General features: G+C 43.4%; 1 protein-coding gene across 1 annotated transcript; it reads right to left on the bottom strand.

Moving 5' to 3' along the window:
* Positions 1 to 815: 815 nt before the first annotated feature.
* Positions 816 to 21,405, bottom strand: LOC130128070 (centromere protein T-like). Its single transcript, XM_056297777.1, has 14 exons — positions 21,245 to 21,405; positions 19,818 to 19,947; positions 18,995 to 19,142; positions 18,302 to 18,392; positions 17,288 to 17,424; positions 16,952 to 17,003; positions 10,625 to 10,749; positions 8,911 to 10,272; positions 6,312 to 6,527; positions 5,089 to 5,238; positions 4,598 to 4,694; positions 2,871 to 3,038; positions 1,898 to 2,002; positions 816 to 1,482 (listed from the first exon to the last, which is right to left on the bottom strand). Exons 1-14 carry the CDS (start codon positions 21,328 to 21,330, stop codon positions 1,353 to 1,355), a joined length of 2,997 nt encoding a protein of 998 aa, XP_056153752.1. The 5' UTR covers positions 21,331 to 21,405; the 3' UTR covers positions 816 to 1,352.
* Between the last annotated feature and the right edge of the window lie 62 nt (positions 21,406 to 21,467).

Below are 21,467 nucleotides of genomic sequence, written 5' to 3'. Positions count from 1 at the left end.
CTGAACAGCATTGTTAAAATGTGTTCTAAGATCACCGCAGTGAAACAAAGAGATCTGAATTCTTTTTGCAACCAACAAATCCTCCAAAAACGAGCAAGTATTTTGACTTCTTCTGGACATGTTCTAGAGCAGCGTTTCCCAACCCAGTCCTCAAGGAACCCCTATCCTGCAGATTTTCATGGTAACCCTGCATAGGTAGCCCTGCTTGTACTTACTCAACCAATCATCTCACATCTCTTAATTATGCAAGGTGTGCAAAATCTGACATAAGTCATTGCTGATTGGTTGAATAACTACAAACAGGTACCTATTCAGGGTTGCAAAGAAAATTTGCAGGATAGGGGGTCCTTGAGGAATGGGTTGGGAAACACTGTTCTAGAGTGGATTTTCTGTCGTCATCAGGGCGTCGTTGCATTTTACTTCCGTGTAAAACTGTTATTCTAATTCTGTTGCAACTCGATTATTAAATGCTCCATAGTGTTTTTATCAGATTGTTTTCATGTCTTTATCAAGTTTATCTTATTGTATACTTTTATAGGTTTTATTCCACATTTAGCTCTGTGGGGTGTTACTATTTATTGTGATACGTTTGTTTGCATGTTACTGAGTTGTGTGTTCTCAAGCTTCTCCAAACAAATTGCCCCTAGCGGGATTAATAAAGTTGTTTGTATTATATTGTTATTGTATAGTATTGATACGTTTCATCACTCATCTAAGTGACCTCGAGTCACTTAGATGGGTGTAGCCTGGTCTAAAAAATGAATTGCAGAAAAAAGTGGATCACAAAACATAACTTTATATCAGAGACACTTAGATGGGTATAATCTGGTCAAAAAAATGAATTGCAGGGGGGTCCGCGGTGGTGTAGCGGTCTAAGCATCGGCTTTGCGTCGATGCAGTTGCCCACTGGGGACCGGGGTTCGCGCCCCGGTCTCGTCAGATCCGACTATGGCCGGACTCCATGAAGCAGCGATCATTGGCAACGCTGTCTTCGGGAGGGGGGCGGAGTCGGCTTGTGTTCGTCACGTGAATGCGTCTCTGTGTGTGTCGGAGGAACAGTGGTTCGGCTTGGAGTCGCCTTGTCACAAAAGTGGGGAGGCGGTCTCCTTCGAGACTGCCGGCCGGAGAGATGCAGTTGGCGAACGCAGGCAGTATGAGGGTGGGTGTTTGAATTAAAATAGGGATCGATTGGCCACTAAATTGGGAGAAAAAAGGGGAAAAATCAGAAAAAAAAAAAAAAAAAAAATGAATTGCAGAAAAAAGTGGATCACAGAACATAACTTTATATCAGATAAACTTAACAAGTGGACAGCGGTGTGAAGCATCCACATGGAGACTGAACCAAAGACATCTCATCTCTTAAGTTTCGGTACGACAACGTTCCCGCTGGTAGCCACGGGGATGAGGAGTCGGCGATACTCCATAGGGAGGTATTTCTCTATCAGCACTTCGACAGGAACCTGGTCATTCACATGGCCCTGTCTGGGAGCAACAACATACATACACACAAATTAACCCCCTTCCAACTCCCCCAAAAAAACAAAACAAAAACAGCCTAATGTATGTTCTCAGGTCATCAGTTCAAATGAATCCTTTCCGCAAATCACCTATGCTACAAAATATAGTGTAAATGAAATGCTGCATGAAGAATGTGTAGGAGTTGAAAGGAATTACTTATCAATTAATAACTGAATAATAAGTGATTTTATGATCACTTATAGCCTGGGACTAGCCAACCCCTTCACATTTCTCACTAACATTAACAATAAATGAAAAGCAAATGCATGTGTCATTTGTGTTTAGGTGACAGATGAAGTCAAGAAATCTTAGTGCTCAAATTCATTTGCATTTTCCTTAATACTGTACACACAAAGCAACACTTAACTCACATACATACCTTTTTAACAGCAGCACAACATCTTCCACTTCAATGGTTTTCCTCTTTGCGTGTAGACAATATGTTTCCAAGTCCTCAGCCATACGGTCAAAGAATCGATCCATACTGTGTTAAACACACACCCATATACACACACACACACACACACACAGAATCTATCAAACTGTCAGCTTTGTTGATTTACAGCATTCTCTTGATCTATCCAAACACAGAAAAAGGCTGACACTCCTCCTGCCCAGTTTAAATAGCCTGACCAAAGCACTGGGAAAACCGACCACCATCCTAAAGTGTTGATCAGTTCATCACAGCCTTGGCAGTAAAAATCAGAAGTAAATTACTTTTAAATAATATTGAACATTTTGGCAGGGTGCCAACGTGGGGAGAATACCTTAATAGAAGAAGGTGCTGTAAATTGGATATACTACAACCTAAAGTCAAATGGCCAGGAACTGCACTGAAGAGGGAAAAATGACCCCTCCCCTGATTTATGACTGCTAGTATAAAGTAATAATCAATTAATACTATTTACGGATGTTATGAAACATAGAACAGCAGCCATGATCTTTAATGCGTGAAAGAATGTAATGCTGATTATCTTTGTAAGGCAATAAAAACAATGTCGGATAGCTTTTTTTTTTCTAGGAGATTTCACCATCACAGAGTCAAATTTAAAAACTGAGACAAAATGGACCTGATTTACATGTACTGTGATCATTTCCTGCTTGTCCGGTCATTCACATTTAAACCCAACTACAGGTTCTTGATTTCCTACGTTAAATGATGCACTTGTTGTAAGTCGCTTTGGATAAAAGCGTCGGTTAAATGACTGTAATGTAATGTCCTCTGCTTTAGCATTAACCAACAACGACCAACAGATTCTGAAGACATCAATTGCCACTATGCCGGCTTTCTGATACATGGAGTCTAGGACCATCAGGTAGCCCAACACACAGGTATGAATGGGGTTTCTCACATTTTTTGGAGGGCAGGGTAGACATCTGCAGAGACCTTGGTCTTGGCAAAGTGCTTAAATACACCCATCAGGTAGCTCTTAGGAAGGCTCGGCTTGCTTTTAGCCAGCGTTTTCTTCTTCCTCTGGGCTTTCCTGGGCTGAGCTGGAGCAGAACTTTCACCTGCAACACTGGAGACATGGGACCAATATTAGAACATTGAGTGAATAATTCATAAAGTTTAAGAATTTCAAAGACTGTGCATGATAAAAAAAAAACGATTGATATTGTTGATAGCATAAAATGGTATCAAATATCCCAAGTAGGGGTCGACCGATATGTTTTTATCAGGGCCGATACAGATATCGATTATTGGTAAGTTATGGCAGCCGATAGCCGATATTTGGGGCCGATATTCAATTGCAGTAAATGTAAAACATTTTGTGCCAAATTTACAGCAACACAAACCCCAACACAAGGCTACCTTTAAATGAACATATGTTTGAATTTTGTGTAAAACAGAAAATATTTGAAAAAATAAAGTGCATGATGTTCAAGGCACTAGATAACAATCTGAGTGGAATCCTTTTTTAATTAAAAATAAATAACTTCCAAACATGAAAATGGAATGAATTAAACAGCATTCAATACAATACATTAAACAGCATTCAATACAATAAATTGGATTGAGCATGGACAGCAGGAAATAAACTTTGATCAAACTGAATAATTGGTTAAAGTGCTCCCAGTAGGCTTTGACTGAACTGAATGGAAAAATGTACATTGGTGTCATTATTTTCCCTTATGTTCTAAGTGGTAGTTCGGGTTTTTTTGAAGTGGGGTTGCATGAGGTACTTATCAATAGCCAGTGTATTACCTGCAGGAGATGGGAGTCTGTGCGCTCCCAGTTTGGAGATTCAGCAGGAGTAGCCGGCACGGAAGTTGAGGAATGGGACACAGACAAAACCTTCCCGTGTGTTGTTGTTTTTTGTTTTCTTTTCTTCACGGTTCAGGTATAATACGAATTTGGAACATTCATTGACAGCCCTACCAGTTTACCAAAGAGTTGGCCTTTGCTCTCTCCCTTTATGAAAGTTTATGACAGTTTTTAAAAGCAACTGTCAATAAAGTATTTTGAAGGAATGATGTTGCCAAAGCCGAGAAGGTTTAAAGACTTTTGCAACATTTAGAAATGCCTTGAAAACTGTTCAGGTGAGTTCCAGCTATATAAAGGTTGTAGCTTCATTTTGAAGTTTATTTTCATAACCTTGCTCCCGTGCAGCGAAATTTGATTGCTGCATTTATTCAAGTGTCTAATAGATTTTACTGTTGATAATGCTGTAGTTATGCTTTTGAACACACACCCTGACCATTCCTGCTTGCCGTTTTTCTACAAGTTTCCCCTTTCTCCTCTTTTCACATCTCTCCTCTTCTTGTGATTGTTTCAAAACTTTTTTTCTGTGTGTAAGGAAATAATAAACATTTTCGATGTGATTTAAAAAATAAATAAATCAGCTGGCCAATAAAAAATATGCTGATAACGGTAATATGAAAAATGACGAATATCTAAGCCGATAATCGGCCAGACTGGTAATCAGTCGATCCTTAATCCTAAATAACAAAATATTTTTCACTTTGTTGTTTGGATGGTTGATTTGTCTACTTCTCATAAGAGATTTTGAATGAATACCCTTTAATCATAGCAGGTTTTGAAGACTAATGTTCTGGTCCAGCAGGGCCTGGTACTTACTGTGTGGAGGTACTTGACAGAACAGCAGGTGAGGCTGTAGAGATGGAGGGAAACAACCTCCTCTGTCGGACGAAGGCCGGAGTCTTCAAGGGGAGTTCTGACAGCAGAGCAACAGAACCCACAAGTTCCTTCACTTTTTTTGAACAAAAACATTGGTCCATTTTGGAGATTTTTTTTTTCTCATGAGGAAACTAGAAAGATAGCCAAGTGAAAACTACCCTTTATCAACTGCATTTACATTTCACCACATAGTGCCTGTTCACCAACGGGAATTTAGATTTCATTACCATTTTGTTTTCATCAGGTGAACCCGCTGCTTTACTATGTTGATTCCAACCAAGTTCCATCACGTCTGTGTGACTTAATCTTTTCTAATCCCAGTCTGAACCACAGGTGGATTTTATTTATTTTCATCATGGAAAAATGAGATGAAAAAACATTTTTCCTCAGTTTTTGTCGACAAGATTAAAACTCAAAATAGAAACACTAACCGTCACTCTCTCCTTCTTCCTCCTCGCCATCAGAACCTTCCCTGCTCTGTTCATCAAGTGGGGATGGAGCTTCGTCAAGGAAATCAGAATGGCCGTGGCTATGCTCGGTGCCTGCTGCAGCTACACCGCTGTGCCCCTCAGCAGCGCTACCTGCAGTCCACACCAGAAAAACTACACTTAAACTGTTGTAACATGGAGGAACCCATTCCATTGTGGCCTTCCACTTTTAAAAGAGAGGAAGGCCTGGTGGGCAAACATGCCAGATGAAGCAACAGGAAAAGAAATTTGCTAAGTGGGTGAAACAAGCCAAAAAAAAGTTGAAATCATTTTAACCAGTCAGAGTAAGTGTCATTGCTGCATCCTCTGTGACCGATCACATTTGAGCACTTTTTGCAGCACAGGAGTTTGGACAAGGTCACAGTTTAATGTCAGCTACTAAGCACATAGACAAATATAGATTAAAAAAAAGGAGGGGCGTCTGGGTAGCGTAGCGGTCTATTCTGTTGCCCATCAACACGGGGATCGCCAGTTCCAATCTCCGTGTTACCCTCCGGCTTGGTCGGGCATCCCTACAGACACAATTGGCCATATCTGCGTGTGGGAACCCGGATGTGGGTATGCATTGTGGTCGCTGCACTAGCTCCTCCGCTGGTCGGTCGGGGCGCCTGCTCAGAGGGGAGGGCGAACTGGGGGGATAGCGTGATCCTCCCACACGCTATGTCCCCCTGGTGAAACTCCTCACTGTCAGGTGAAAAGAAGCGGCTGGCGACTCCACATGTATCGGAGGAAGCATGTGGTAGTCTGAAGCCCTCCCTGGATCGGCAGAGGGGGTGGAGCAGTGACCGAGACGGCTCAGAAAATAGGGTAATTGGCCAAGTACAATTGGGGAGAAAAGGGGGTGAAAACTAAAAAAAGAAAGAAAGAAAAGAAGATAGCCAACTGAAAACTACCCTTCATCAACTGCATTTACATTTCACCATGTAGTGCCTGTTCACCAATGGGAATTTAGGTTTCATTACAATTTTGTTTTCATCAGGTGAACCCGCTGCTTTACTATGTTGATTCAAACCAAGTTCCATCACGTCTGTGTGACTTATTCTTTTCTTATCCCAGTCTGAACCACAGGTGGATTTTATTTATTTTCATCATGGAAAAATAAGATGAAAAAACATTTTTCCTCAGTTTTTGCCAACAAGATTAAAACTCAAAACAGAAACACTAACCGTCACTCGCTCCTTCTTCCTCCTGGCCAGCTGATCTCTCACTGTCCTCATCTAACCTCCCTGGAGGATGGGAGTCCTTTTCGTCTTCAGAGCCATCAGAACCTTCCCTGCTATGTCCACCAAGTAGGGATGGAGCTTCGTCAAGTAAATCAGAATGGCCGTGGCTATGCTCAGTGCCTGCTGCAGCTACACCGCTGTGCCCCTCAGCAGCGCTACCTGCAGTCCACACCAGAAAAACTACACTTAAACTGTTGTAACATGGAGAAACCCATTCCACTGTGGCCTTTCACTTTTAAAAGAGAGCAAGGCAGATACCTGGTGGGCAAACATGCAAGATGAAGCAACAGGAAAAGAAATTTGCTAAGTGGGTGAAACAAGCTAAAAAAAAGTTGAAACCATTTTAACCTGTCAGAGGAAGTCTCATTGCCGCATCCTCTGTGACCAATCACATTTGAGCACTTTTTCAGCACAGGAGTTTGGACAAGGTCACAGTTTAATGTCAGCTACTAAGCACATAGACAAATTTAGATTAAAAGAAAGGAGAGGCGTCTGGGTGGCGCAGCGGTCTATTCCGTTGCCTTCCAACATGGGGATCGCCAGTTCGAATTTCCGTGTTACCTCCGGCTTGGTCAGGTGTCCCTACAGACACAATAGACCCTTTTATGACCTACGTCACGCATAGTATGCGCGCGCATTTTGGCAGCAAAAGAGGTGGTGGGGGGGGGGGGGACTTCCAATTAAAGTGTTCTATTTAGTGTGTAGCATTATTTATGTGTTTACTATTTATAGCAATAAAAGTAACTACTCTTTACAGCTTTGCAGAAATATAATTAAGGGTCCCTGCCGTTTAAATGTCTCCCTAACTGACAACTGAGTGACGGAAGACTGAGTTGCTAAAGGTTGACTCACTTTACTGACTTTGCGCTGGCTTGCCTTTCATACTCGCCATATTCTTTGACGTGATGAATTCTCAAATGTCTCATGGAGGTTCATATTAAAATGTCGTTGTTACGTTCCACCACGAGGGATTTCTGCTTCACACACATTGCATATAGCGATTTTATTGCCTTTTTCGGACACCCTGTTAGCGAGCTTCTTTTTGGTTGAGGAGGTTCGCCGACAGGAAGAAGCAGCCAGATGTTCTAAAGCTGTAGCACAAGCCAAACAGGGCCGCTGGATGAGGTGGGAGGTTGTTGAAAAGAGGAAACTCACACGGACTGAGATCTGGAGCATGGAATCAAACAGGCTGAGTTTCATCATCAAAGCCGCATATGATGTCCTGCCCTCTCCCATAAATCTAAATCTCTGGTTTGGAGAGAATCCATCTTGCTCCCTGTGTACAGCCCCAGCAACCCTCAAGCACATCTTGGTTGGCTGCAAGACCAGCCTTACCCAAGGCAGATACACCTGGCGACACAATCAGGTGCTCAGGTGCTTGGCAGCTGAACTCGATTGCAAGAGGGTTTCCATCAATGCCCAACCCTTCAACAACCAGGAAGGGCCCCGGCGGTTTCCAGCTTTCGTTCGGGAGGGGGATAAACTGAAGGCCAACCCTTCACTTCCCAACTTAGGCTCACTAAACTCAGCCAGGGAATGGGAAATGCGAGTGGACTTAGGCCAGAAGCTCATCTTCCCGACAGAGATCACAACAACCACCTTGCGACCAGACCTCGTCCTCTAGTCCAATTCTAACCAGCTTGCTTACATCACTGAGCTGACAGTCCCCTGGGAGGATGCAGTCGATGAAGCGTACGAGCGCAAGAAGCTGCGGTACACCAACCTAGCAGCCGAAGCAGAGGACAGAGGCTGGAAGGTGAAGGTGCGCCCTGTGGAGGTGGGTTGTAAGGGCTTTGTTGCCAGCTCCACAGCAAAACTCCTGAGGGAACTAGGAGTCAGGACAGGCACACAGGAGAGTGATCAAAGAGCTAGCCAACACTGCTGAGAGGACGAGCCACTGGATCTGGATCAAAAGGAGAGACGCCGTCTGGGCTGCCAGGGTGAACAGCTAACCACACCTGTGGTGGGCCTGCCTCAGCGGAGGGTGTCTTGTGATAAAAGGCCGAAACACCCTGTGATGCTGAGGTACACAACTGATGATGTGTCCTGGTGGTGGCAATGTCACCTTGGTAGACATCTCCAGTTTAATCTCCACTGAATCTGTTGCAGTGCAAACACTAGGGATTTTAACAACCAGTCCTTTTTTTGAATCTTGAATCTGCCGCGGACAGACAAATGTCTCGCGTACTTTGCGTCAGCTGATCAGTTCTTCTGAGCGGCCTTTATAGAGAGCTCCAATCAAACTATTTAGAATGAAAATTGGCCGATAATGATCGGCGGCCGATCCATCGGATCATCCCTACATAAAACTTCCATCTATATCAGTATGCTAGTATACTGTACGATGCATATAGTGTACGTAATGTTGTATTGTTTGTTTCCATGGCAACTACCCGCACAGTGTGAAGGGTTCCCTCCAAATATCTGCCTGTTCATGTGAAAACAGCATGATCTATTTAACTGGAAATCTCTTTAAACCTTTCCATGTACTTCACATAGTCTAAATCACATTTCACACAATCTAAAAAGTGTCCATACTCACCAACCTCAGATGCTCTGGGGACTGCCCCCATGCTGTAGTAGCCCCTACCATCATCTACAGCCACAGGTCTGATGGGGACAGCTTCTGAGTGACGAGCTCTGCGAACGATGTGCTTGACATCAGACAGCTGTAATGTCAATTCCGCATCACCGCCTCCATTGGTATGAGTTTTAAAGGCTTCTTCCATCTGTGAATCTGCTCCTAACTCTTCCTCTTCTGTCTCATTAACAGCTTTGACTTCTACTGCCTGATCATCTACCACCATATCGTCTTCCTTGGTCTGTGAATGTGTCTCAAGCTCAGTCTCTTCTGTCCCATTATCTATTTCGACTTCTACTGTCTGATCATCTACCACCATATCGTCTTCCTCTGTCTGTGAACGTGTCTCAAGCTCAGTCTCTTCTGTTCCATTATCTATTTCGACTTCTACTGCCTGATCATCTACCACCATATCGTCTTCCTCTGTCTGTGAATGTGTCTCAAACTCTGTCTCTTCTGTCCCATTACCTGTTTTGACTTCTACTGCCTCATTATCGGATACCATATCTTCTTCCTCTGTCTGTGAATACGTCTCAATCTCTGCCTCTTCTTTTGTCTGATTAACTGGTACAATCTCGTCCTCCTCAGGCAGTGAATCTGCCATGATTTCTGTCTGCAAATCTGCTCCGAACTCTTCCTCCTTTGTCTCATTAAGAGCTTTGACTTCTTCTACTGCCTGATCATCCCCCGCCACATCTTCCTCTGCCTGTGAACATGTCTCAAATTCAGTCTCTACTTTCCCATTATCTGTTTCCACTTCTACTGCCTTATTATCACATAATATATCTTCTTCCTCTGTCTGTGAATACGTCTCAAACGCTACCTCTTCTTTTATTTGATTAACTGCTACAATCATGTCTTCCTCAGGCTGTGAATCTGCTATCTGCAACTCTGCTTTAACTTCAGGTTCCTCTGTCTGTGAATATACAACTTTTCCCTCTGTCTGTGATTCTGCTACAACTTCTTCTGTCTGTAAATCTACAAGAGCGTTGGTTTCTTCTTTTTTCTCAGAAACTTCCAAGTCCTCCTCCTCTTCAATCAGAGACGTGGCTTCCTCTTGGTCATTAAGTGGCTGTTCAGATGGTCTCTGCCCCTCTCCTCCCTCCTCTCCCTCTGCAGTGTCTCTGTGAGGAGAGGGTGCCCTGGCATCACCCTGTGTGATAAAGGAGCCCGGGATGGAGGACAATGGAGCACAGATGGATATATCCTGGTTGGTAATGTTAGTGGTGAAGTCAGGCTGAGAGAGGTTGCTGAAGTCCAGGGTGAAGCCCTTTGAGTGGGCCATCTCATTCATAGACAACGTGACCTCCTGACTATTGTGTCCTGAGAGACAGAGAGAGGAGACAGACAGACATGGCAGAGATGAACTAGAGTCTAGATTCGCCGACAGCAATAGTATATGACACATTTCTACAGTCTTCTTAGCATACTAAACCAAACAATTGGTCACTTATGATTCCATTAAAAATGCTACAGTTTAAATAAAAGAAGAAAAAAAACTAATAGTTTTTTTTTTAACTAATAGTTGAGTGTCTGTAAAATCTGCACGATCCCTTTGGTAGAAGTATTTCAGGTAATTGGTACTTGGTGGATATCTCATATTGGAAAACTTCAAACAGGCAAGACCAGACAGAACAGAATCTCCAAATACATAGAGGGGGGGACACAGAATAACCTGCTGTTTTTCTCGTCTGAACCGCGGCACCAAATTCCTCCACGCTGATTCTGCAATGGTCCGTTATCCGTCTCCTCAGTCCTGTTTTCTCAGTGTGAATCTCTGCATATGGCATCTTGACAGATCTGGGGAAATACAAAAAGAAAAATCTCTCATTATTCACCATAAGTTTTAAATCAAAGCTTTTTCTAAAATAAGGGTTCATCAAGACTGTGCATATACATATAATGCTCTATAATTGCATGACATGCTCTGTTTCCACACTTAACACTTTAAAGCTGGGGTACGCTATTTTGGAGAAACAAGCAAAAGTAAACTAGATTTTGAAAGTATCCAATCGAAAAAATCCCAGCCCCTTCCTTCAGGCCTCCCTCCAAAGCCACTTCCCCAACACATGAAAGTGCACTGCCTGACTACTGCTGGAAGACGAGCCCACGAAAGAGCATTGGGGAGAGGAGCACGGTGCATTGTTTTCATCACTAGCCGTATCCAAGTACCTCAGATCTCATTCACAAGTAAGAAAATAACTAACATTATCATAATGAACGTAAGAAATGAACAACAAGACTGGACATGCGCAAATGGACACAGTGTGTGCCAGGTAGGTATGTAGACAGGTAGGGAAGCCATCCAATCATTTCATGCGAACTGAATAAAATGACTGGACAGGCTTATTACATGCCTGCGACAGCCACAGATACTGGATTTTTTTTTCCTTTTTCTGTCAGAGCATATTATTTATTGATTGCTATCAGGATGTAAAGACAAGTCACAACAAACAAAAATGCTTCTATAATAAACTGCCTACCCTAACTTTAAATAACTTGGAAAGACTGGCAGTAATGGAAACAACATCAAGAACATCTGTCTTTTTGAAAATATTCAATATTAACAAAAAACGAAAGCAAAAGTGCAAAATACATTTCCCTGATATCTACTACTACTACTACTACTACTATTGCTACTTTCGGGTGCTCCCATTAGGGGTCGCCACAGCAGATCATCCGTTTCCATTTCTTCCTGTCCTCTGCATCATCCTCTGTCACACCAGCCACCTGCATGTCCTCCCTCACCACATCCATAAACCTCCTCTTTGGCCTTCCTCTTTTCCTCTTAAAATCTTATCATCTTCAACTCTGCCACCTCCAGCTCCGCCTCCTGTCTTTTCATCAGTGCCACTGTCTCCAAACCATATAACATAGCTGGTCTCACTACCATCTTGTAAACCTTCCCTTTAACTCTTGCTGGTACCCTTCTGTCTCAAATCACTCCTGACACTCTTCTCCACCCACTCCACCCTGCCTGCACTCTCTTCTGCACTCCCTGTTACTGTTGACAGTTGACCCCAAGTATTTAAACTCATACGCCTGTCACCTCCACTCCTTGCATCCTCATCATTTCACTGTCCTCCCTCTCATTCACGCGTAAGTATTCAGTCTTGCTTCTACTGACTTTAACTCCTCTTCTCTCCAGTGCATACCTCCACCTCTCCAGGCTCTTCTCAACCTGCACCCTACTCTCGCTACGGATCACAACGTCATCCACAAACATCATAGTCCACGGAGACTCCTGCCTGATCTCGTCCGTCAACCTGTCCATCACCACTGCAAACGAGAAAGAGCTCAGAGCCGATCCTTGATGTAATCCCACCTACACCTTGAACCCATCGGTCTTTCCAACCACACACCTCACCACTGTCACACTGCCCTCATACATATCCTGCACCACTCCTACATACTTCGCTGCAACTCCCAACTTCCTCATAGAATACCACAACTCCTCTCTCAGCACCCTGTAACAGGCCTTCTCTAAATCCACAAAGACACAATATAACTCCTTCTGGCCTTCTCTATACTTCTCTATCAACATTCTCAAAGCAAACATAGCATCGGTAGTGCTCTTTCATGGTCTGAAACCATACTGCTGTCCGCTAACCGTCACCTTTCCTCTTAACCTAGCTTCTATTGTGTGTGTGTCGGCCCTGTGATGGCCTGGTGGCCTGTCCAGGGTGTCTCCCCGCCTGCCGCCCAATGACTGCTGGGATAGGCTCCGGCATCCCCGCGACACTGAGAGCAGGATGGGTGGTTTGAATAATGGATGGATGGACTGTTATATTTTTTTCTGGTGGACCTCTTTTGGGTCCACGGTTGTTATTATTGTTGTGTGAAAGTTCCAATTTATACTTACATATAAGGTCAAAAGTGCCTCACTGTGTCTGCGTGTTATTCCTTAAATCAGACAGTGTCTAAATACCTGCCAGTCTCCTTATAACCTGGAATCGATGTACCACTGCAATTGGATATTGCAAATCTTAAAATACAGTGGGTTACACTTAGTCAGGTTAGATTTTTGATTTTGATATACTATATTATTCCTCATGGGGAAATTCCTCTCTGCATTTAGTAACTCATCCTAGCTGTGTAGTTAGAAGCAGTGGGTAGCCGCTGTGCAGCACTCGGGGACCAACTCCAGTTGGTCTTGCCATGCCTCGGTCGGGGGCACAGACAGAAGCATTAACCCTAACATGCATGTCTTTTTGATGGTGGGAGGAAACCAGCGCACCCAGAGAAAACCCACTGGAAACACGGGGAGAACGGGCAAACTCCACACAGAGGACTGCCTGGGATGACCCCCAAGGTTGGATAACCCCCGGGTTTGAACCCAGGACCTTCTTGGTGTGAGGCGACAGCACTAACCACTGGGCCACCGCACCACCACGATGCTGGCACAGGCTATAAAAGCTGCTCACATTTACAGATGCTCTTTAGACACATGTTGATACACGTTATTCAGGCAATAGCATAGTGAGTATACTTAACAATAGGATTTATTGTCTTCGGGAAGATTTAATACAGCTGCGATACATTGTTACATCTGTGGCGAGTATACACTTAAGGCTCAAAGACGCACCATGACTACACTTATTAAGAAAGCCTATGAGCTCTACTTCAGATGTAAAATTGGTGACCAAGACAAACCCTGGGCTCCTCACATTTGTTGTGCAACATGTACAGTCAACCTGAGAGCTTGGCTCAGAGGTAATCGGAAATCAATACCTTTTGCAGTCCCAATGATATGGCGAGAACAGAAGGATCACATGACGGACTGTTACTTCTGTCCGACCAGTGTATCTGGCTTCGCTACTAAAAATAAGAAATCTATTGAATACTCCAATCTACCTTCAGCCATGTGACCAGTGCCACTTGATGACAGTTTGCCAGTACCGAAGCCACCAGAGACATTAAGCCTAGATGAGGCAGATGAAGACGCCACAACGCATGAACCAGATGTGGAAACGACACTGATTGAACCCTTTATGCCTGGTTATCCTCATCTGATAACACAGCCAGAATTAAATGACCTGGTCAAGGACTTAAGATTTGTCAATAGCAGAACTACTTGGTTCAAGATTGCAAGGATGGGGTTTGCGGTCACCAGGTACAAAAATGTCTATCTTTTGGAACTGTCAAGAACATTTGACAAACTTCTTTACGCCGGTTGACAACCTGTTTCTGCACTGACATTGATGGATTGTTCATGGCTTTGGCTTGTGTGCATGACCCACAACAATGGCGTCTTTTTATAGATTCGTCAAAGTTAAGCCTGAAAGCTGTCCTGTTACACAATGGCAATGTTCACCCTTCAGTACCCATTGGCATGAAAGAAACCTACAATAACACGGAACTGTTGTTGAAACACATGCAGTACAACAATTACGACTGGAACATCTGTGGTGATCTAGAAGTATTGGCACTGCAGCTAGATATGCAGCTCGGATATACAAAGAACTGTTCTTTCCTTTGTGAATGGGATAGCCATGCTAAAGAGTCACATTACATTAAAAAAAACTGGCCGCTCCCTAAGCATTTTTTTCCCGGGCAGACAAGTGTGGCAAATAAACCACTTGTCGACCCAACAAAGATATTTCTTCCTTGTCTTCACATAAAACTGATTGATGAAAAATGTTGTGAAAGCAATGAACAAAGAAGGTGATGGATTTCGCTATTTGAGACAGATGTTTCCAAGAATAACTGATGCCAAGATTAAGGAAGGCATTTTTGTTGGTCCACAAATCAGACAGCTCATCAATGACAGGGAGTTAGAAGATCTGCTAGTGGGGCCCAGAGGAAATAGCGTGGAAGGCATTTAAGGATGCTGTTGAGAATTTTCTTGCCGACTACAGAGCACCAAACTACATTGAGCTGCTTGACAACATGCTTAAAGCATACAAAACCATGAAGTGCAACATGTCACTGAAACTTCCTTTTCTGCATTCACACTGGGACTTCTTCCCTGCTGATCTGTCAGTGGCGAACATGGTGAAAGGTTTCACCAGGACATTGCGACCATTGAAAAGAGGTATCAGGGCAACTGGAATCCATCAATGCTGGCCGACTATTGTTGGACACTGACACAAGAGGCACCAGATGCTGAGTACAAACGAAAATCCGCCGCAAAACATTTTAAGCTCAGTTGAACTAACACAATGTGTCAGCATCATTATGCGGTTAAACATGTTAAATTCAATAAAAGTTGTTCAAGAGTCGAATCGTTGCAGTGGTAACACCCTTGTCCATCTAGGGAGAGAGATCCCTCATCTGTTGCTCTCCCTGAGGTTTCTTCCTATTTTTTCTCCCTGTTAAAGAGTTGTGGTTTTTTTTTTTTTTTTTTAGGGAGTTGTTGAGTTGTTCCTTACCCGATGCGAGGTTCTAAGACAGGAGGGGTGGGCAATCTTATCCAGAAAGGGCCAGTGTGGCTGAAGGTTTTTGTTCCAGCCAAGCAGTTACACAGCTGATCCCACGAATCAACCAGTAGAGTCTTTGCTGAGGATCTTGATTAGAAGACAAAGGTGTGTAATTGCTTGGTTGGAACAAAAACCTTCACCCACACTGGCCCTTTCTGGATAAGATTGCCCACGCCTGGTCAAAGGACAGGATGGTATGTTGCTGTAAACCCCCTTGAGGCAAATTTGTAATTTGCGATATTGGGCTACACAAATGAAATTGACTTGACTTGATTACTTTAATGTTGTTTTCAGGTCTGCCACATGCTAGTACTAAAAGTCTTCAGATGGTTCGGAATCCTGCAGCTAAAATCCTAAACTAGAAAATTTGACCATATTACACCAATTCTTGCCTCCCTTCTTTGGCTTCCTATCCATGTTAGATCAGACTTCGAGATGCTTCTGCTGACATAAAATCCTAAATGGGCTTGCCCCATCTTACCTGTCTGATCTCCTTAAACCGTACATTCCATCTCGAGCTCTTTGCCCTCAAAATACAGGGCTCCTGTGTGTACCCAAAGTTAAAAAGTCAGCTGGTGGCAGGGCCTTTTCCTATCAGGTCCCATTCTTGTGGAATAACCTGCCTGCTGCCATCAGACAATCAGAGTCTGTTGAGTCCTTTAAATCCAAACTTAAAACTAATCTGTTTTGCCTTAGCCTACAATTACTTGCCTTTAAGTTGAGTGCTTCCCAACCTGTACTGCATGGCGGGTCGGTTTCTGTCTCAATGAATTTACTAACCACTGTTCTGCTGACGAGATTACAGAGTATGTATTATTGACTACTGCAACTGTTCTCTTCTCGCACGTCTTTTCTCTCTCTCTGAATGATGTCTTCTCCTTTCTCTTTTTCTGTGTGTGAATGGTGTGATGAGTCTCCCTTGTGTGCACATGCCGTCTGTCCTCCTCCCAGGTCTCCGTGGGGGTCACCACCTGGACACTGCTTGGCATCCCCCTCATCACATTTTCTTCTGATATATCTTATAAATCCATATAATTTTGTTATCCTGTTTTAATATTATATCCTTCTCCCACTAAGACGTGTGACTAATTTTTGTTTTTTTGTTTACATGGTGATGCTGATCGCATGGCTCAGGTCCTGGGCTGTTCCACTGGCGTCTGGACACTGCTGGGCAGCCTCCTCATCAAATTCTTCATATTTTATAATTCCATTATAATTCTGTTATCCTCTTTCAATGTTGGATTCTGTAAATTGTGTAAACATTTCACGTTGTCCATCTTGGGAGAGATCCCACGTCTATTGCTCTCCCTGAGGTGTCGTCCTATTTTTTTCTCCCTGTTAAAGGGTTTTATTAAGGAGTTGTTCCTTATCCAATGCGAGGGTCTAAGGACAGGATGTTGTGTTGCTGTAAAGCCCCCTGAGGCAAATTTGTAATTTGTGATGTTGGGCTATACAAATAAAACTGACTTATCATACTGCTTGTAGCCTTACTAATTAAAGATAGCAACAGGGGAACTGTTGAAAGATAAAGGAAAACAAAAGGCAGTGCAGTGGAAAAGGAGAATCCTTTTAAGTTAGTTTACCCCAAAGACAACGTTGAGAGCTCTCCTGTTTCTTCACCCTTCTCTTCCACATCTGTTGATAGAAACATAACATATACCTCAGAACACATCCATCCTGAACAGCCTAAACCAGCTGGTGTTATTCGCTCTCTGAAGAGCCAGTCTACTGAGAACTCATTCCAGCCTTCCGCTTTAAGGGATACCCTACAAAAATAATTCCTGCTAAACCATAAGTGGACAAAGACGAGATTAAAAACTCACATTTCTGAATAAATGAGAAGGGTACTAATGACTCAAGACAAAACCTAAATTTATCAATTCAGTTGAGCTGGAAATCTTTGTTTATTAAGAAGTTACCATCATATTCTCCCAGATTCCTCTCGAAGGTGGTGACATTAAGGCTCTGACGCGGCCGCTTCCTTCCCAGTCTCTTCCTAGTGCTGGCTCTGGTCATCATGGTCATCTCAGGCAGGTCCAGCTCTGACAGCTCCGTGCTAAAGGTCAAGCAGAAATTAGCCAAAAATGAAACATTAATTTATGACCAGGAGGATATTAATCATCAATTATCGAGCACAGAACCCAAGTGCTGTAAGGGCCCCAAATACAGCTGAAAACCAATAATGACACCACAAGTATCACTATATGAGATATGCAGCCAATACTGCCAATTGGAAAAACCATATATTTGAGCATTTTTTAAATTTCTTGTAAACAGACTGTTTTTATCTTAAGCAACATAGCTATTAGCAGATATAAATCATGTGCCAACCTAAATGCATGAGAACTGAATATCGATCTTATCACAGCCACAAGTATGAGTGCTGTCAGCCTTTTATAGGCCTAATTAAATTTATTAAGGTATCCCTTAAAGCAATATCATGGGAGAGCCTTTTTTTTATCAATGTTTTTCATCTTCTTTTCTCCCGTTTTCCATTTTACTCCATTTTAAATTTATTTCTATTCCGAAATTGAGTTATAATTTATGCGGCACACTGCATAGGAATCAATTAATTCATTTTTTATTGTTCCTTCATCATTTCATTCATGTTTTTTTCCCATGCTACCATAAAATATTTTGTGACATGTCAAAAAGTGCCACTGATTGTCCCACTATACTTGCCTCTATATTCAACAAAACTTTGCCTTAAAATTTTGCCCTTTGCACATTTGTTAACTTTTACATTTTAACGTCATCATTGAGAACAACCTTAAGTAAGCATTTTATTGCACTGGCTGCACTGTGCGTACTTTAAAAAATTTTTTTTTTACAAATGACACACTTGAATTATGCTATCTTAATCATGGATTATTTCAATCTTATTACTGTTATGACTAAACAAACAGCATGCCACCCTGTCACATCCAGCGTACCTGGACTGGTGGACCATGGTGAGTTCATCAGAAGGCAATTGAGTTTTCTTCTTTTCAGTCCCCTCGTGAGCCAGGAGTGACACCTCAGGCTCTGCAATACAAAACCATTTAATAAAGAGAAACTAAACAAACAACATGTTCTACTGAACTAAGAATTAATTAATACACCTGTTTTGATTATGTACCACTAAAGTGAAATATGAACACACCTGTTTAAAGTGGCAGTATACAACTTTTCAACCCCCTCCCCCCAAAGCGTTCCCAAGAGGTATTATTGTTTAGGCTGCTGTTGCAAAGACAACTGGATTGCTTTCCGTTTATTAGCAGCCTGGCTGCTGTCCAAAGCAAGAACCGCAAGAATCCCAATTTGAACTAAAACCCCAATGTCAGTACTACTAGGGATAGCTACCAGGGAAAACAACAAGGCTACCCTTCCTAGTTTGGTTGCACAATGGTTGAGGTACTTCCTTTGAGCCGCAAATCGAGCCTTCCTTTTCCCGCAAGATCATACCCAGTGGTAGACAACTGCATAGTGAATGCGAGGCTTAGAGGAAATCAATCTAAACACCAATGGTGTCATTATTTTATAGCCATTAAACTGTGCAATCAACATTTATTTCATAATGATAAGTTAAAGCAAAAAAAGTTATCTACTGCCACTTTTAATACTGTGGAATATCTACATTAACACACCTGCAAGCAGGATGTTCCTGAGCAGGTATCTCGGCGTGATGGAATCATCGCGAAGGATGGAGACTTTTGATGGAGCGGGTGTGTTTGTCAGGACCACAGATGAGAGCCTGCTCTTCTCACTGGAGAGCATAGACACTCTGGACAGCCTCTGGAAGGTGGATGGATGGACACTTAGAAACTAAACAAACAATAACTGTCTTCTATCATGTCACCATCTCACCACCCTGTGTGTGCTGCAATAAGTTCGGTGTTCCTTTTTTTATTGATATATTTCTCTTGAATGTATCCTGTTCAAGACAAACACTGCTGGCTGTTGGTTACTATTTTCCCCTGTAATTTTGCTCCTTTGATTACGCAAGACTAATCTGTAGTACTAACCATACTTATGTTGCAATTTACCATGAACTGTTTTTTGTGTTTTTTTTTAAAATTATTATTTGTTAGTCTTTGCAAGGGGGGTATATATTTAGTTCTTTTACTACACACAATTTTTTTGTTATGTATATGTTTCTAACTACTGTTTTTGTCATGTACATAATGTTTTTATGCCATTCATTGTCTCCTGCTGTATTGTTTATCTATTTTTTTGATTTATATGTTTATGCAAAGAGCTTTGAGTGGCTGTTGCAGCTAGAAAAGCGCTATATAACTTGACCGACTGATTCGTATGTTTAAAAAAAAAATGTTGAAACAACTGAAACTTGTTTACAATTTTGACAAACATTAATAAAAAAAAAAGCTTGGAAAACAAACAAAAAAAATCAGAAATCCTACATCTCCAATAACATTACATGCAAGCATTTATATCATTTCATCCTCTGACCGTCTTGATACTTTGCCTCAGTCTGTGTGTCGTAATCTTCTTCGAGAGGCTGAGAGAGTCTCTCCTCAGCCTGTCACTGCATCTGGACCCGCCAGTGGGGACCTGAGCCACGCCTTTGGCCGCAGAGGCGCTGCAGACAACAGGGCAGAGTCATCAGTGCTGAAAACAAACTTGAGCTCTTTCCACTCACAAAAAGATACGTGGGCTGTGTTTCTCCTCTTGCTACTGGGCGTTTAGGCTGCATCGCACTGACAACAAACACGGAAACCGAGGTGAAGAGCAGCAGAACTGACGTTAGACCACACTGTGTTGTCAGCTGTGGCGTTGGGTCAGGGCTAGGTGTACATGAACACAAACTGTCGAGAACCTGTCAGCATGGCAGTATTGGTGACTGGGGATGAGACATTACAGACTTTATGCTTGATACATTGTAAACAGAAATGACGTCAGAAATTAAAAAAAGGAACGTTCTATGATGTCCACGTGTTACATCCAAACTGTCCCTCTCGTTTAAAGAAACCACCAGAAGAACTCTGGTACCGGCAGAGGTACTCTGGTGGTACCGGCAGAGAGGGATAAACTGAGAAAGTCGGGTACTGACAGCAGAAAAGGGCTCTTTCACGCCCCTTATGTGGAGCACCTTTGGCGGATGGGCTCTTCAAGCTACTGGGAACCATAAGCGCCCGGCGGAGCTGCTACCGAGAGGATATGGGCCACATGAGGACCAGAACACGGTTCTCGATACTTCGCAGTACACCGGTTTCAGTGAGAAGACCGCCATCAACAGAGACCCTTTCACGTATAGCTTCCAATCTGATACCAGAAGCAACGCAGCGCGCATTATCGTCCGTGCCAGGGCCCCGTATACTTTTAACGCCGAGACCCACATTTGTCGTCAGAGGGTCCAACAGCTTCCGCAAGGCAGCGGTAGTCCGGACTAGTCAGCGGTAGTCCGGGTTAGTCAGCGGTAGTCCGGGCTAGTCGGCGTTAGTCCGGGTTAGTCAGCGGTAGTCCGGGCTAGTCAGCGGTAGTCCGGGCGGTAGTCCGGGCTAGTCAGCGTTAGTCCGGGCTAGTCAGCGGTAGTCCGGGCTAGTCGGCGTTAGTCCGGGCTAGTCAGCGGTAGTCCGGGTTAGTCAGCGGTAGTCCGGGCTAGTCGGCGTTAGTCCGGGCTAGTCAGCGGTAGTCCGGACTAGTCAGCGGTAGTCCGGGCTAGTCGTCGTTAGTCCGGGCTAGTCAGCGGTAGTCCGGACTAGTCAGCGGTAGTAGTCAGCGGTAGTCCGGGCTAGTCAGCGGTAGCTAGTCAGCGGTAGTCCGGGCTAGTCAGCGTTAGTCCGGGCTAGTCAGCGGTAGGCTCCCTGGGGGTTAGCGAGGCGTCGACGTGTGCGGCTAAATTAACAGCAAAACGCCACATTTTCAAAAGTAAATACCTGCGGGTAACGGGCGTCCGGGGCGCTTCGGTGTCGAGCACATTTTTCAGCAGGATACGAGCAGACACGTCTTCGCTAGAATCCATCTGGCGATCCGAGATTAGTCCGCGGTAATTAGCCGGCTCTCCGAATGCCGCTAATTTCGCGGAATGAAAGACGAAAGGCGGTTTTTAGGACTTTGGATAAAGCCGACGGCGCGCCAACAGACGTTTCAGCGCTCCGG

This window comes from Lampris incognitus, chromosome 17, assembly GCF_029633865.1.
Source record: "Lampris incognitus isolate fLamInc1 chromosome 17, fLamInc1.hap2, whole genome shotgun sequence".
Taxonomy (NCBI): Eukaryota; Metazoa; Chordata; class Actinopteri; order Lampriformes; family Lampridae; genus Lampris; species Lampris incognitus.
The sequence above is the reverse complement of the archived record's forward strand: the minus strand, read 5'-3'. Positions and strand labels throughout refer to the sequence as shown.